Source organism: Chrysochloris asiatica, unplaced genomic scaffold (assembly GCF_000296735.1).
Source record: "Chrysochloris asiatica unplaced genomic scaffold, ChrAsi1.0 scaffold00078, whole genome shotgun sequence".
In the NCBI taxonomy this organism is placed as follows: domain Eukaryota; kingdom Metazoa; phylum Chordata; class Mammalia; order Afrosoricida; family Chrysochloridae; genus Chrysochloris; species Chrysochloris asiatica.
Genome location: NW_006408596.1, coordinates 8,480,648 through 8,495,790, shown reverse-complemented (window position 1 = coordinate 8,495,790; position 15,143 = coordinate 8,480,648). Strand labels below are relative to the sequence as shown.

The window sequence follows — 15,143 nt, the reverse complement described above, 5'->3', positions numbered from 1 at the left end:
CCCTCAGAACAGTGCCTGGCACTGAGCGTTATAGCAGTGACAACTGAAAATTAAAAATATGTTAGTGCTAATCAGTCTGCTACAGGCTTAATGAGGACAGCCTCAGGAATCCACATGACACATCCATGAGGAGGCTACTACCAATAGGTCCATTTTGCAGGTGGAAAAGTGCTCAGAGATCCCCAGAAATAATGGTATGGCCCTAGAATGGCCCAAATGTCTGGAGTGTTTGAGTAAGGAGGTCATGTTGTAGGTGGGGATTCCAACCGGCAACAACCTGCCTTCAAGTCTACTGGGCTCCATGGGTCCCCGGTGGGAGGCAGAGTGCAACAGGCAGGGGAAGGTATTTCCAGAGGGTGATTTGAGCCCTCAGCCAGGCAGGAGGGTTATTAATAGCTGGGACTCTGGGCAGGCTTGCAGGGAGGGCATGCTCAGGAGTGGGAGCCGGGAGGCGGAGCCAACACCAGCCAGCAGGGGGAGGAGAGAGTGTCCGGAGGAGGCTGGCTAAACTTAGAGGCCAGGGCCCCTCCCAGGCTCTGGGAGCCCAGCTGTTCCCTCAGCAGATTCTCAGGGGTTGGTTCATCACCTCTGAATACTCCTGTGACAGGAGGGGCTTGCAAAACCCGCCTCCAGCCTCCAGCAGCAAATAAATAGCCTCCCAACCCCGGAGAAACCAGGAGAAGTTTCTAGGCTCGATCCCTAGGGTTTATTAAGCTCCTGGCTCACTCTGGACTTCGCAGCTCTGGCTGAGAGCCTGAGCAGCCTGGACGACAGCGGGTGGCTGGCTGGTTTCTGGTGAGGCCGTGGGAGAGAGAGGGGCATTCTGGGATTGTGTGGAACCAGAGGGGTCACCGCTGATACTGCCTGCGTGGTACCTTTGGAAACCGGGAGCCAGTCCTTGGCAGTGGATGGTTCTGCTTTAGGCACCCCAGTCACAAGACCAGCATTTTCTGTGACTGGAGACTACGCTCTGAAGACCGGCCCACCACCATCACCTTGCTGCGTGACCTTGGCAGTGTCCCCACTCACCAAGCCTCAGTTTCCCTCCACACTCAGAGGTGCCATGGCTGACGGTCAGATGCCTTTCCCCTGCCACTACCCAAGCCGCCTCCGCCGAGACCCCTTCCGGGACTCGCCCCTCTCCTCGCGCCTACTGGACGACGGATTTGGCATGGACCCCTTCCCCGATGACCTGACCGCCACTTGGCCCGACTGGGCCCTGCCCCGTCTCTCCTCAGCCTGGCCAGGGACCCTGAGGCCTGGCATGGTGCCCCGGGGGCCCACTACCACATCTAGGTTCGGGGTGCCTGCAGAGGGCAGGAGCCCCCCACCACCCTTCCCTGGAGAGCCCTGGAAAGTGTGTGTCAATGTGCACAGCTTCAAGCCTGAGGAGCTGATGGTGAAGACCAAGGACGGATACGTCGAGGTGTCCGGTGAGTTGGGGCAGGAGGGAGACACAAGTGGGGGCAGGCTCTAGGCCTCATCCTGGAAGGGGTGACAGGCAGTCCTGAGAGGGGGAGCCATGCCACAATGTGACAGGTGACTTCAGGGCCCAGGAATGCGCCCACAGTTACTGTGTGCAGCAGCTCCCCATGGTCGGATTCTGGGGGAAATCCTAAACTGCCACAGCTCTTGGGGTGGGGAGGTGTCTCTGGACAGGCAGCAAGACAGAACCCACATCAGAGAGGGTACAAGATGAACAACAGGTCTAACAGCTGTTGAAGGAGGACTAAAAAGGCAGAAGAAACGGGGTAGCTTGCACCCCAGCAGCACAGAGCAGGGTCTAGAAGGGACAGTTTGAAGGTAAGCAATGAGAGTGTTAATAACCATGCTAGGTGACACATGAAACACCTCCCAGTCACAGAGAAGAAGGCGGAGGCTTAATGTAAGGGTGATGGTAACAACTGGCAAACTTCACTGTGTGCCTAGCAGCTGGGGGGGCACCGGGCTGAGCCCCTCCTCTACAGCACCTCAATCCTTACAACAATCCTAGGAGTGAGGTCGCTCCTGCTCAGTGCCTCTGTTTACAGCTGAGGAATCAGAGGCATAGAGAGGTGACAATCACTTACCCAAGGCTACCCAGGATTGAAACCCAGGCTCCCTGGGCATTGGGGGCCCAGGATAGTAATGATTTCTTAAACACCTACGTAACAAGGGCTGGGCTCAAATTCTCAATATTCCTCACGCCAACAAGTTCTCCCTCCATTCCCATTTTGCGGCTGTGGAGGCTGAGGTCCAGGCGGCTTGCCCAAGGTCACGCTGTGAGTCAGCAGTAGGGCTGAGTAGAGCCTGGGCCTGCACAGCCCAGGAGCAAGAACGCTCTGGGGAAAAGGAATGAGCAGACTCGGAGACTCCACTCTGGCTCCCAAGAACAGGACAAAAAGCTTCTCTCGCTTCCCTTCCAATTAACGTTCCATTAAAAAGAGCATATTCCCGGCAGAGGCCTGCCTGCCGGCCAGGAAATCAATAAAAGTCACAGGGCAGCAGGGACAAGCCCTGGCAGCGTTGGTTCTGGGGAGTTTCAAAGGCACTCAGGCAGAATCATAAACATCAGAGGCACCCCCACCCCCCACTGCCCCCAGTGGCCAGGAGCGGTGGTTCAGAGACATGCTGGGATTGCTGCTTCCGGAAGGATCATGCGGGGCAGGCTGGGGAGTCTAGGGCAGGTTCCCAAGCGGCACCACCAAGAGTCAGAGGGGTATGGAAATGATTTAACTTCTCCAGGCCTCAGGTTCCTTATCTGGAAATTGTGGTTCGGCCGTGGCCATGCCTCACAAAGATTGCCGTATGAAACGACAGAATGCGTATCGAGGGTTACATAGTACCTGGTACCCAAGAAATCTGTTTTGTTATCGTTGGGGCTACTATGTTGTGGCACTGTAGATATAAGCAATAGACTGCTAACTGAAAGGTTGGAGGTTCAAACCCACCAGCTACTCCTCAGAAACCCTCACTGGGTCACTATGAGTCAGAATTGACTTGATGGCACTTAGCACGCACGTGCACACACACACACACACACATTATTTAGTACCAGGGGACAGCGCAGTGCTGGTACATAATAAATGGTAGATACTGGGCGCGGCCCTGGGTTGAAATCTGTCCACTAGTCGGAAGGATATGAACAAGAAAGGCTTTCATCGGCTCCGAGCTTTCATTTTCTCATCTGCAGAATGGGACCACAGTACTATCTAATCCTGCAAGGCTGCTAATATGCATGCAGATTAACAATGACAGACTCTGTAGTGTCTGTAAAAGGGATCTAATGAAAGCTCCAGCCTGGCATCCCTCTGCCTCTCTGTAATTAGGATCCCAAAGGCTTCAAACCCATGGCTGGGGTTCTCCCAGGCCCCGTGGTACCTTCAGGAGACCCTCTGTCCAGCCGGGAGGACTGCTTCTCCCTCCTTTTTTGTGGATGCTTCTTAACTGGTGGGGTCTAGTGGCCCTAGGTCAACAGCCCAGTTTTGGGTGAGTCAAAGAGCCTCTTTCAACATCTATAAAATCAGAAGGCTAGGGGCTTAAAAAGGACATCTGGTAGCATAGTGGTTACAAATCGGGCTGCTAACCTCAAGGTGGGCAGTTCGAAACTACCAGTTGTTCCGCAGGAGAAAGATGAGGCTTTCTGCTCCCATAAAGATCTGTAGCCTCAGAAACCCTGTACAGGGTCACTGTGAATCAGAACTGACTCCACAGTACTTAACAACAACAACAAGAGGGGCTTAAAAAGGACAAAGACTGGCAAAACCTTTTTAGGTTGCAAAACGCTTCACAAAAATTTGCAATCAACAATCCCAGTTTGATGGACTCCAAGTTCCCTGCGAGTACACAGAGAAACGCTCATAAAAGGAGTTTAAAGTCACATCCAAAGACTTTACAGGGAAATGGAGCATCAGCCTGACCTTCAAGCCCACACGACACCACAATATACTCTGCTGGGCCCTGCGCTAAATGCCTGCACAGAGCGAGTTGCCTCAGTGGGGCACGACTGCTACCCCATTTGACAGATGAAGAAACTGAGGCCCGGAAGAAATCTCTCCCTTGAGATTACCCACTTTGCCAACATTCAAAGACAGGCATGTCTGGCCTGCTTTACGTAAAGATGGCTGAACCTGTTTCTGATACTGTGGCCTTGGCAAATACCACCACATCTTGGACTTCAGCTTTACCATTCATTTCACCGAGAAAGGGACTAGATCAGTATTTGCTAAGCCATGTGCTGGCACCTGAGAAACGGAGGAGAGGGGGTGTTGTCTTCCTTCCCAGGGCCTCAGTGTCTTCAGTTGCAGCTGGAGCTTTAGAAGGTGTCAGATGAAACACATCTCTGAACAGGTCTCTCCACTTTAGAACTCTCAGAGGTTTTAGTGTGTGAATGCCAGTTAGGAACCTTTAAGAGGTGGCTCTATCTTATCTGAGCACACAGGAGTATCTTGTTCCGGGGAAGTGTTTGGAAAATGCTGGACTACACAGTCTTCATCCTGCCTCACCCCTGCTCCCACCCCAGCCGGCAGCCACCAGCCAAGAAATGTTCCCTGCATGGACAGGGAAGGGACTGGAAGCCCTGAGGCCTGACTCTCCCTTCTCCCTAATCCCTGGGTCTCTTCCCAACTCCACCACCCCGGAAGCAGCACCTTCTGACTTTAGCTGGGCCAGCAGCTTTCCCCAAGTGCTGACGTCTGCTCCTAGGACACCTGCTGTTCTCGGAGGCACGCGCCCACAAAATGGCGACTGCAAGGCGGCCTCTGGCTTGCCTGACTTCCAGATGATTACTTGTTACAAAGAAATCATAATAACTCGTTTCTGTTTATAAAAATAAAGCCTTTTCATGGTAGAAAATACAGATAGGAAAACAAAATCAGAAATTAAAAATTACTCACAAGCCTTCAAACTCTACCCCAAAACAATCTGAACATGCAAAAGATTTGCTTCAACCTCCTTCTACCTGATTGACTCCCTTTCCAAACAGCTTTTTCTGGAACTATCAGAGTTGCCCCTGCTCAGAGCCTCCTTCCCTAACCCCCACAGCTCATCTATACAGCAAGAACTGGGAGGCTTAGTCCTTTCCCCAAACAGCAAAACAATCTACAAGTTGTTGTTGTTAACTGCTGTTGAGTCGGTTCTGACCCACAGGGACTGTGGAAAAGGTTTCCAAGGAGCAGCCGGTGGGTTTGAACAGCAGACCTTGTGGTTGGCAGTCCAGTGCTGATCCTACAGTGCCACACCAGGATTCCAGAGCACAAGTACTGATTTTCAAACAGTTAAATAGTATCCTCCCAAGTGATTCCCTCTCACTCCTACTCATAGTAACCCGGCTGAGTGAGCACAGTTACCCCTATTTCAGAGTAAGGGTCAGTATGTCCGAGGAAATGGCAGAACAAAGACTCCATATCAAAACCCAGTGTTCTGTTGGCTTTTGAATATTTGCTCCATCCTTTTGTAGCTTTGTGACCTTGGACAAATCACTTAACCTCTCTGAACTTTTATATCCCTGTTAAGGACAATAGCACCTTCCTTCTATGGTTGTGAGGAGAAAAGTTGCTTGGAACGTAAATGACGCAAATACTGAGAGTCTGCTGTTCTCATCACATGATCACCACTGTTGTTGTTTATTGTCTCCAGGGTACTGAAGATAAAGGTCTCAGACTGCAGAGAGACTGAGGCAGAGGCCTGGCTTCTGGAGGCATCTGGCGGCTAGGCTCTGGGGAGGGAACAGAATGGACCTGCTCTGGACACAGGCCCGGGCTAAAGCAGGACACTGGATGGTCAGGGGCTTGGCAGCACAAAATCACCTCTCATTCACAGAATAGCATGTTCTGGCTAGGCAGATGTTGTTGTTGTTAAATGCCATAGAGTTGCTTTTGACTCACAGCGACCCTGGGTAAAGTCTCCGAGGAGCAGCTGGTGAGTATGAACTGTCGATCCTGCAGTTCAAACCAACCTTGAAGTCTAGTGCATATCCTACAACACCACACCAGGACCACGGCTATACAGATATTCCAATCTAAAAATGAGTTTCTATAAGCGTACGCCTTCCTGCCTTGCAAGGAGGATCAATGGAGGTGTCTTTTCTCAGGTTCAATCTGGCAACAGAAATCAAACCTTAGAAATCCTAGGCGTTGGCAGTGACCCTAAAGAAATTATTAGCCCTGTGAGAAGATTTAGCTACAGCTATGGCCCCTGCAGTGAGGTTTGTTCTGGAATTGGATACCACGTCAAGGGCCAAAGGTCAGTGAAGAGAAATGATTCACTATTCAGTCAGTGTGCTGTGTGGCCACTAAACACCATGACAAGAGTAGTTGGGGCCATGTGGAAAAATAATTATTATGGGCTAGCAATTCCAAGATATAATGCAGAGGATGATCCCATTTCATAAAATATGGAATATACATCTCTAAGACTTATGTAGGGAGCTCGGGTTATGAGTCGGGCTGCTCATCTCATAGTCAGCAGTTTGAAGCTACCAGCTGTTCTGTGGGAGAAAGATGAGGCTTTCTGCTCCTGTAAAGATTTACAGCCTCAGAAACCCTGTACAGGGTCTCTATGAGTTGGAACCGACTCCATGGCACATAACAACAACAACTAGGGCCCAGAAGTTTTCTACAGTCTCGATTGAGAAACCTTCAGAGGGGCCTCCTTTAGGTAAATGTTGACTCAGGAATGTGGTCTGGCAAGTAATGAGTGAAAAGTGATATTCAAACAGCCCTAATCTAGTTCATTTACAGAAAAAGAAGACACTATGTGTCCACGAAGAAAATAAGTGGATCAGAATTTGTTACCGATATTGCAGAATAATTGCCAGTTTGGACCCTCCGCTTCTTATAATTCCACCTTTCCCGCCCCAATTACCCTGTAGGAGCTAGGGCAGGTGATGTTTCATATGCCTGGTATTTAAAGCGTCCATCCCTAAGGAGGGGCTCCCGGGGTGGTGTAAATGGTTAATGGGCTTGGTTGCTAACAAAGGTTGGAGATTCCAGTTCAGCCAGAGGCACCTCCGAAGAAAATCCTGACAACCTGCTTCTGAAAAATGAGCTGTTGGTCTGGGACGTCAGCCTCAAGTTCCATGCAGGTGGGGGACCAAGGAAGCAGACAGGAAACTTGGATGTTGTGGTACAATATTTGGTCTGGTTGTAGTGATTTCCTACAATTGATGGTCCCGGTGGTCCAAAAGTTGCATTGCTAATTAAAAGGTTGACTATTCAAACGACCTCAGCTACTCCACAGGAGAAAGACCTGGAGATCGGGTCCCATAAAAATGGCAGCCTATAAAACAGTACAGGGCAGTTCTCCTCTGTCACCTGGGGACGCGATGAGCCAAAACTTGATGACACACAACAGCAGCAATGGAAAATTGCCTCAAAACCATGGTCAAGTCCTCCTCTGCTATCCATTATTTTCATCCATCTTCACAACCAGCCTGTGAGGTAGGCTGCAGTGGGCCCATGTAACAGATGAGGGACCTGAAACTTGGACACATGGGCTCTAGTTCAAGTCACACAGCAAGGCAGACAAAGAGTTAGGATCTGAATCTCAGCCTGAGTCCTGAAGGAAGTCCAAGAAACATGATATTGACACAGTACTTCTTACTTTTCTCACTTCCAGGCAAACATGAAGAGAAGCAGCATGAAGGTGGCATCGTTTCCAAGAACTTCACAAAGAAAATCCAGTAAGTAACCTCCAGATCAAGTCTTTGGTTGGTGTGGGGAGTACAATTGGTTAAATGTTCAATCTCTAACTAAAAAGTTGGTGGTTGGAACCTATCCACTAGAGGTGCCCAGAAACAAAGGCCTGACCATCAGATTCTTGAAGCTCTCAGCCTTGAAAATCCATTGGAGCAGTTCTACTCCACAATGGGGTCCCCATGAGCTGGGTCTGACTCAATGGCAACCACTGCTTTTTTTAAAAAAATAATACACAGGGCTTCCAAAAGTCTGTAGGAAAATTCCATTATCTGATCATTCCAATTTTCCATGATCTTTCTGAAGCCCCCTCATATTTCATTGTGTTTCCAGTGGAGGTTTACACAGTAATTTAGCTTCCCATTCAACAACATCTACACAAATTGCTTACTGGCATAGATTACATTCTTCATAATGCATGAACATTCACAGTATTTCCATTCTAGTTGTTCAGCTCAACTGGTTTCGGTTTGGGTTTTCATCTTCCAAGACTTGATCGTGGGCCGGGGGTAGACAAGGTGGGTTATCTAGTACTCAAGATCTGAGGTCTCCGCCTCTTGGGCATCTCTCCCTTGAGACACCCCCAGGGACAGAGAATCACTGCAAAGTTGGGGCCCAAGAAAGAGACGGAGAATCATGTAGACTATATTTCATCTGCATATTGCCCTGGGTGGTAGATGGTACAATCTCATAAGAATAAGAGTACGAGAGGTGAGGTGACTTCTCCAAAGTCACACAGAGAACCAGGACACTCACCTGCCCACATGGTGTAGTGGAGGGAGGCTCCCTCTCTGATGGAGAATGCCTGGATTGTAGCCTTGTGGAAGGCTGCCTACTCTAACACTCCGTGGCCTGGAAGAGTGAGCACACTCCTTATAGCATCCACATAGATGAAGGTGAAAGTTGTCCTTGGTTTTGTTTTATCCTTTGAGGCAGAAATTGAAGAAAGGAAGAAACTCATAAGAGAACCACTGAGACAAGGAGATGTTCTGCCTAGAGTCAGACACCTGGGAGTCAGTCTGTAGTCTGGGATGGCCCTGGGAAATCTCTGGAGGTCTCACTGCCTCTCTCAGTAAAAACCTTGTTATTAGAGGACAGGGAAGCTCCTAATACCAGGCTGGGATCCTCAGACACTTCCACCCAGACAGGAGACTGGGGAGACCCTCATTGTATGTCCTGTTCTGCCCCAACATATCCATCTTTGTGTAAAAGCCCCCATTGTAACTGGGCATGGTTGTAATTTACCCACTGGGAGTAGGGCATGAAGAACCACATCTGGGTTGTTTTCTACACCCAACTTACAGGAAGTGGGAGATGCAGGAAGCCATTGGTGGGGGATGCGCAAAATCAAAGAAAACTTACTTTTTCTTTGCTCTGCACCTTCCCAGATAATCTGTTCTGCCGCTCATTAACACCTGTGGTGTGCCAGTAGCCATGCTGAGCTTAAAGAGTTTAATCCTTTCAAGAATTCTCCAGGGTAGTATTACTAAACCTCTTTTATGGATTGAGGAAACTGAGGCTCAGAGGGGTGACAAAACTCAGCCAGTCACACGGCTAGGAGTGAGCTGATCTGGGATTTGAACACAAGTCTCTCTACCATCAAAGTCCGTGAACTTCCTGTTTGGTGGTGATGTGATTATTGTCAGGTGCTGTGAAGGCGGTTCTGACTCACAAAGATCCTTCATAGGGATTCCAAGGAGCAGCTGGTGGGTTGACTTCACAGTTACCGTACACTGCCACACCAGGACTCCTATTCGGCTGAGGGAGACCTAATTACAGCCATTCACATACCAACTTCATTATTTCTGCCTAATGAATATGCTTACATTTCTATACTACTATTTGCTTTTTTTTTTCTTTTTCCTCTTCCTTTTTGATCTCCATACTTTTGATTAAATTCTCATGAGAAAAGTTGTCACTGAAGGAAGCAACCATGAAGATAAATCCAGTGAGAGCAAAATATGGTTAAATTCTAACAAGATGATGTGGCTGCTCTAGGGGTTAAGCCTTAGCTTACTCCTGTATATCCAAAAGAAAAGTAGCAAGTAAAAGAGAAGGACAAAGAGCCAAACAAAAAACAAACCGGTAGCCACCTACTAGTCAGCTTCGACTCAAGACAACCCCATGTGTGTCCGGTTTTGTTGTAAGTAGATTGCCAGTCCTTTCTTCCTAGGTACCTCCGGGTGGACTCAAACCTCCAACCTTTAGGTTACTAGTGAGAGTGTTAACTATTGGCATCACTCAGGAACTCCCAAAGGGATGTAATGCTGATCATTTCTGCTAGAAGTTCATCGACTGGGTGCTAAAATGAAAGGGGTTGACCACCTGGACCACAGCTCCCTTTTAAGTTAAGGAACTACTGTCCAACAGCATCTTATCACTTGCAAAGTATTTTCAGGCTCCATGTGTGAGGAAACAAGCTTAGAGCAACTAAGTGAACTTCCCAACATCAAGCACTAAAAAAGGGTAAAGCTAGGATTCAAAACCAACATTGTATCCAAAGCCTAAACTCTAATTAGAAATCGCTTACCTCAAATGAACAAAACAACTTTCAAGCTATATGAAAAATAACCAATGGGATCTCATGCTTCTCCTAGGCTTCCTCTGGAGGTGGATCCTGTGACAGTGTTTGCCTCACTTTCCCCAGAGGGCCTGCTGATCATCGAAGCTCCCCAGGTTCCTCCTTACTCCACATATGGAGAAAGCTGTTTCAACCATGAGCTTTCCCCAGACAGCCAGGAAGTCACCTGTACCTGAGAGGCCAATCTTGGCCCATCCTTCTTCTTCCCTCCCCGGGCTTCTGTGATTCCAGGGTACATCACCTTAGCTGAGCTGATTGATTTAGTGTGATTAACATGTTGGCGGGAGGTGGATGGGATTTGACCAGAGTCCCTGGATAGTGTAGTAATTGGTTTCTCCATAAGAAGGCGCAATTGGCAAGTCATGTTCAGTTTCATTAGGCCAAAATGCTGGGAGGTTTTCTGTCTTTACCTTTTCTATTGTGATGAAAATGTTGCACATTCTATAGCCTCATGCAAATAGAAAGGGGCCTTAAAATTTCACATTGTAGTTTACTGTGTGACTTCATGCAAGTGTTGCTCTTCTCTGGGGACCGCCCCGTCACCCAGTTTCCTATTCTGGACTCCCACTGTCCTTACCTGCCTCATGGTTTGGGTGATGGAGCCCATTGGTTCATACCACTGTGTTCCTAAAGTTCAGGCATCCAAAGGGTCATAGACAAGTCTTAGTCTCCACATGGGATTTATCCACCAAACACATGAAAACGATCATGCCTTCTGCCCTCTGCCCAGGCGCTTACAGCATGCTCCCACACTGGCACTCCCCTAAGGACTCTGGAAGCCCCTCAGTTTATTCTCTGGCTAAAGCCCCCCCCTCCCCTTTCTTGTGTCCCCTGTGTCTAAGTTGGGATTTTTACAGAGGGGGCTCTCTCCAGACAGCCCTACTAGGAACCAAGCAAAGGCCAGACAGCCTGAAAGACAGGCTAGTGGTACTGTGTATATGGGTGGGGTGTATATGTCATTGTTATTTGAGATGTGCCATTGTTTAGGGGAAAATAACAGTTAATATTAATAATAATAATAAAGGAGTTGATGTTCTTAGTTATGTGTGCTTTATTTAAAGAGGAAATAAATCCTATACTACTTGACATTGCTGTATCAGTTAGGACTTTATAATAATTAACATTGTCACTGTTGTTAAAGTACTGTAAAATTGGTTCAGACTCATGATGCTGTATAGGGTTTCTAAGGAGTGACTGGTAGTTTTGAACCACAAACCTTGCAGTTAGTAGTCCAGAGATTATCCTACAGCACCGCACCAAGACTGCATAACAAACAGCGGCCTAAGTGATGTTGTTGTTGTTAAGTTGGTTCCGACACATAGTGACCCTATATGGGTTTCTAAGGAGCTGACGACCTTGCAGTTCAAATGACTTTACAGTCTGGCACATTAACCCACAGCACCACGCCAGGAGTCCTCTAAGTGATACAAACATCTATTATGTAACTTCATGAGAATTCTAGAGATGAGTGACTTCAGAGTTGACTAATTTTTTCAGTTGCATGCCACCAAGAACCCAGGATATTTCCTTATTTTTCTCTTCCATCTCTGACAAGCCTACTTGGTCTACCCTATTGGCTACAAGATGAATGCCACAGATCCAGGCATCTTGTCCTCATATGACATTGTCTAGGAAGAGAAGGGAGCCCCAGCCTGGCTCTGTAGACAAGCACTGGACTACTAACCGCAAAAGGAGCTCTGGTAGCATAGTGGTTATGCTTCAAGGTCAGCAGTTCAAAACTACCAGCTATTCCGCAGGAGAAAGATGAGGCTTTCTGCTCCCATAAACATCTATAGGCTCAGAAACCCGAAACTGATCAAACCTATCAGCCACTCCTCAGAAATCCAATACAGGCGCACTATGAGTCAGAACCAGCATGGTGGTTACTTAACAACAACAAAGGAAGACAGGCAGGGGTAAAAAGGCCTCTCTTTTATCAGTGTGCAAAATCTTTTCCACACACTCCCTGGAAACTTTTCTCAATGGCCAAAAGGGGTCACGTGTCTATCCTTAGACCCTCATTGGCAAATGAGAAATGGCCGTGATGGGCTTAGACCACTCCTGATGGAACACTTGGGGTGGATGCAGTGTTGGCTTCATCTGCAGTCTCCATGTTGAGCCCAGGCTCCTTTACTTCTGCTCCTTTCTTTTCTCCATCACAACGTGGCTATAGTTACTACAATCCCGTATCCTCCCCCCCCTACAGTCCCCAACAAGAAAAGCAAGTCTTTTCCTGTAGTTTCATATTCCTGAGTCATCCTTGTTGTGCCAGCTTGGATCACATGATCACCCCTGAAATAACTACCATACAAGAAACAAGTGCTTGGATTGGCCAGATCAGGATCATATGCTCTATCCTTGGAACCAGTCTCATTCAAAGCCCAGAGACACCCTCGGAAGTAAATATGAATTTCACATTTTTGTGAAGCTGAAGCTAACACAGGAAAAAGGTGAGTCACATGGTAACAGAGCAGAACTTGAATCCAGATGCCTGCTTTCAGGAAGAAGGATGAATAGTTGCTGGGCTGTCTGTCAAGGGCACCTCCAAATCCTCACGTGCCAGCATTATTCAGTGACTATTTCCACAACACCTACCCTGTGCGGTGCCTCACTGCTGGTAGCCAGGATACAGGAGACAACGAGCCACAATCCCAGCAGGCAGATCCCTCACTGAATCCTCACTGCATGTCCAGTGCTGTGCAAAGTGCTTTATGTACATGAATACATTTCCTCTCACTAGAATCCCAGTTAGGGCCAGCTGTCACCACCACCTCCCTGAAAGAACAATGAAGCCTGGAAGGATGAAGTGCACGGTCCCCAGAACCCATGGCAGGCAGACCCAGGCAGTCTGGTTCCAGCACCTTCACTCTTGAAAGGTACTCTACGCTGCCTTTTCTCCCGACAAAGCACAACTTGAGTGTGTCGTGAATGAGTTAGTCCAACTTGTGGGAAGACGTGCTATTTCCAGTTGGGGATGGGTCACCACGTGAGGGGCTACACCTGTTAGGTCTTGATGACTGGGCATAGTTGTAGGACTTGAGTAAGCAGGAGGTGGAGTGGGGAGGTATCTTTTAGACAAAATACAAGAGCCAAGGCAAAAGGTACACCCTTAGTGCAATCCTTTGATGTATTCCCATTGTTCACAGGTTTCTTCAAAGTCCCTATATGATGCTGCAGAGTCTCCCAGGTTACCTCTCTCTGCTCACCCTCTGCCCCTCAGCCCCACCTAACTTCCCATTGCTCCTCCAACAGACCCTTTCTATCTAGAGTGCTTAGAATACATTGCTCTGTCTGCCAAGTATTTTCTCCCCACCTCCTTCTCTGAAGAGGGCTTCAACTTAGACTCCTACCAGGCTGGCCCCAACCCACCTTGCTTACCCTCTTCCCAACACAGTAAACTACATTATAATAGCTTCACTATTTGTGCAGGAGAATACAAGTAATGACAGTAATAGCCCACACTGGCCTTAACTTCCCTGCTTCTGAGAAGGAATCATTCAAATCATGGCGGAAATCCCTACTCTGAATATTTGTTCACCAAGCACTTACTGGGTAACGATCGTTCCTTTTTTCAAAAGTCTGGGAAGAGAAGCAAACCTGTCAGTCCTGGGCCCCTGAATGGTGACACTCATGAGCAGATAGAATGGAGAGCCCACCCAAGAGATGGTGCCCATGCCAAGGATATGAAGAAACACATGAATCTGCACAGGTGTTCAATGTGAGATAGGGATGAACTGTAGTGAGAAATGCCAGGGACCTAAATAAACAGCACATGTGATTAAATTTTAAATTCTCTGCATGGTGATCTCACACTCATACGCTGATCATAACCTCTAGGGATGTGTGAGGCACTCAAAAGAGCTTGGTGTGAGTGGTCTTTGGCAAAGGGTCTATTGAGAATAGTCTCAGAGCAGAGCTTGAAGGCAACCCAGAGCAAAGTGACTAGAGAGGAGAGTTCTTTGGGGGTGGGAAGTGGAAGATAGAAGGAACCCTGAGGAAGGTACTTCCTGAGACAACAAAGCCCTTTTGGGGAGGGCATGAGGCAGATAGATTTCCATCTCACAAGACAGGGCATGGCTAATGCTGACAGCCAATCTCAGGACAGTAGACACAACAGCTCGTTGGTACTCCACTGTCCCCCTAGACTCAAATGCAGTTCCCAGTGCAAAGGAGACGTGTGGTACTCATGCTGATTGCAAGGATGAATGGTTGAGCCAACAAAACCCACGCTCCTTGCATTGGCTTACATCTACCGCTTCCTCCCGTATTCACTACGCTGTCCAGGGGTCTCCTCAGCTTCCATCTCTGTGGAGAGCCCTCACAATCCGTAGTCACCCCCACCTAATCCCTGGTTAATAAACACATCACACTGCTTTATTTACTTCACAGCCCTTCTCAGCATTTTGTTTGCTTGGTTGCAAACACACAGGCATATTAAAATGGAAGCTGCCCTCAACACACACCACACAGATGCACCCTAGAATGCAAACTTTGAAAGCAGGGAGGGGTGGTTGTTTCCTGACTCATCCACCATGGGGTCCTCTATGCCAAATGTAGTACTTGATTCATCATAAGCAATGATTAACGTACTGAATGAATGAGTGAATGGGTAGTGAGCATAAGTCACCTGGGAAATTAGGCTAAAGATAGGATCTCAACCTCAGAAACCTGACTCATTTCAGTTTTGACAAATTCTGGCCCAAACACATAGCATTAAAACATGTGAGTAGACCCTTTCTTCTTCAGAGATGCCCAATCAAATGAGAGAGGACCATTGTTCCTGAGCCTGCACATGAATGATGCTGCCACAAGAAATACCTGCTTCCCTATCCTCTCCCATGACCCAGCTCCCCATCCTCCTTCCCCCTCCCAACAGCCTGCCAGTCAGT

The 15,143-nt window shown here is 48.1% G+C and overlaps 1 protein-coding gene across 1 annotated transcript; it reads left to right on the top strand.

Moving 5' to 3' along the window:
• Positions 1-1,063: 1,063 nt before the first annotated feature.
• HSPB8 (heat shock 22kDa protein 8) lies at positions 1,064-10,541 on the top strand. Its single transcript, XM_006865455.1, has 3 exons — positions 1,064-1,433; positions 7,597-7,660; positions 10,271-10,541. Exons 1-3 carry the CDS (start codon positions 1,064-1,066, stop codon positions 10,428-10,430), a joined length of 594 nt encoding a protein of 197 aa, XP_006865517.1. The 3' UTR covers positions 10,431-10,541.
• Positions 10,542-15,143: the final 4,602 nt, after the last annotated feature.